Source organism: Zerene cesonia, chromosome 23, assembly GCF_012273895.1.
Source record: "Zerene cesonia ecotype Mississippi chromosome 23, Zerene_cesonia_1.1, whole genome shotgun sequence".
Taxonomy (NCBI): Eukaryota; Metazoa; Arthropoda; class Insecta; order Lepidoptera; family Pieridae; genus Zerene; species Zerene cesonia.
Window position 1 is genome coordinate 2905657 of NC_052124.1, and position 1241 is coordinate 2906897.

At 30.6% G+C, this 1241-nt stretch overlaps 1 protein-coding gene across 1 annotated transcript in view; it reads right to left on the reverse strand.

The window, feature by feature from the left end:
• Positions 1-877: 877 nt before the first annotated feature.
• The window catches only part of LOC119836177 (membrane-bound alkaline phosphatase-like), a 4283-nt gene continuing 3919 nt past the window's right edge, over positions 878-1241 (reverse strand). The window contains exon 5 of the mRNA XM_038361434.1: positions 878-944. Within this exon, the coding sequence (XP_038217362.1) occupies positions 878-944 (67 nt within the window). The remainder of the gene's footprint in view (positions 945-1241) is intronic.

The window sequence follows — 1241 nt, forward strand, 5'->3', positions numbered from 1 at the left end:
AATTGGTTCTAATAATTTCACAATTATTAACACATTTTTTTTTTTTTTTTTAGTTTTGATGTAGATAATAATTAATAAAATTATTTCCAAAAACAAATATTATGCCCAAAATAACTACTCCACGCGGACGAAGTCGCGGGCACAGCTAGTAAATTAATAAAAATGTTTCCTGCAGATTGCACCTCTTGTACAGCACGGGTCAAATATTTGTTTGATGCAAATAGAACAAAACCATCGGCATATTAAGATATTTTAACGCTTAACTTAATGTGTTTACAAGTTTTTCAGGTGGCAACATTAAAAAAGGCATAAGCCATGTCTCGCTTAATAAGAATGCAATATGAATTTTTTTTGATTCAGTAAAGATTCCAAACTAATGAGCTTAGGGCGTAAGCTTTGGCAATTCCATTGTATAATGTTTATCATGCTAACATAATCTCTCGTCATCGTCTTTTTTTTTTTTTTTAAACACCGGACAAATTTTATGACGTGTCACTTGATTATCCGAACAATGAACGCAACAGAAAGATGTACTGTCCATGGCATACATCATGTCCGATGGAATTCTGCTATGACAGGGCAGCAGATATTGAGACTATGTATATTTGTTTTGTAAAATAGGGCCATACATTCTATATATAATTTATGTGCTCGGGACTCATAAACGGATCTCTTTAATAGTACTGGTCATCTTACGATGCCTTAAAAATCTAAATTTAATAACATTTTACACGTACACAAAAACATCGAATACAAATACAAAAAAAAAAAAAAAATTGAAATGCCTGTTTTCCGGCTCAGTAAATTAAAAAATTTATAAATGGGACAAGGCATACGCTTCTACACTACAATTCCTCTTATTTCGAAATGATATTACTTAAAAAGGGTAGAGTTTCTTTTCTTTAGAAACTGCTTCCAAACAGGTGGTAACCGGTAAAAACTGTCTAGCATAACGATTAAATTTATTTATTTTATTTTTTATTTTTATTTGTTTATTTATTTATAAAAAATCACTTGCCATAACAGGACAAACCCAATGCGACAGTGATACAAAAAAACAAAAAAAAAAAATAATTTTTCAACAAACTTAACTAACTTAAATACTAGATACATGCTTAATTAAAATATATTTCCTAACTATAACAGCTTAAATGTAATAACAACCTTGCGAATTCACTCGCGGGACAATGAAATAGGTCAGTTCTTTCGTGCGCTTCATTAACAATGCGGATTGCTCGTAC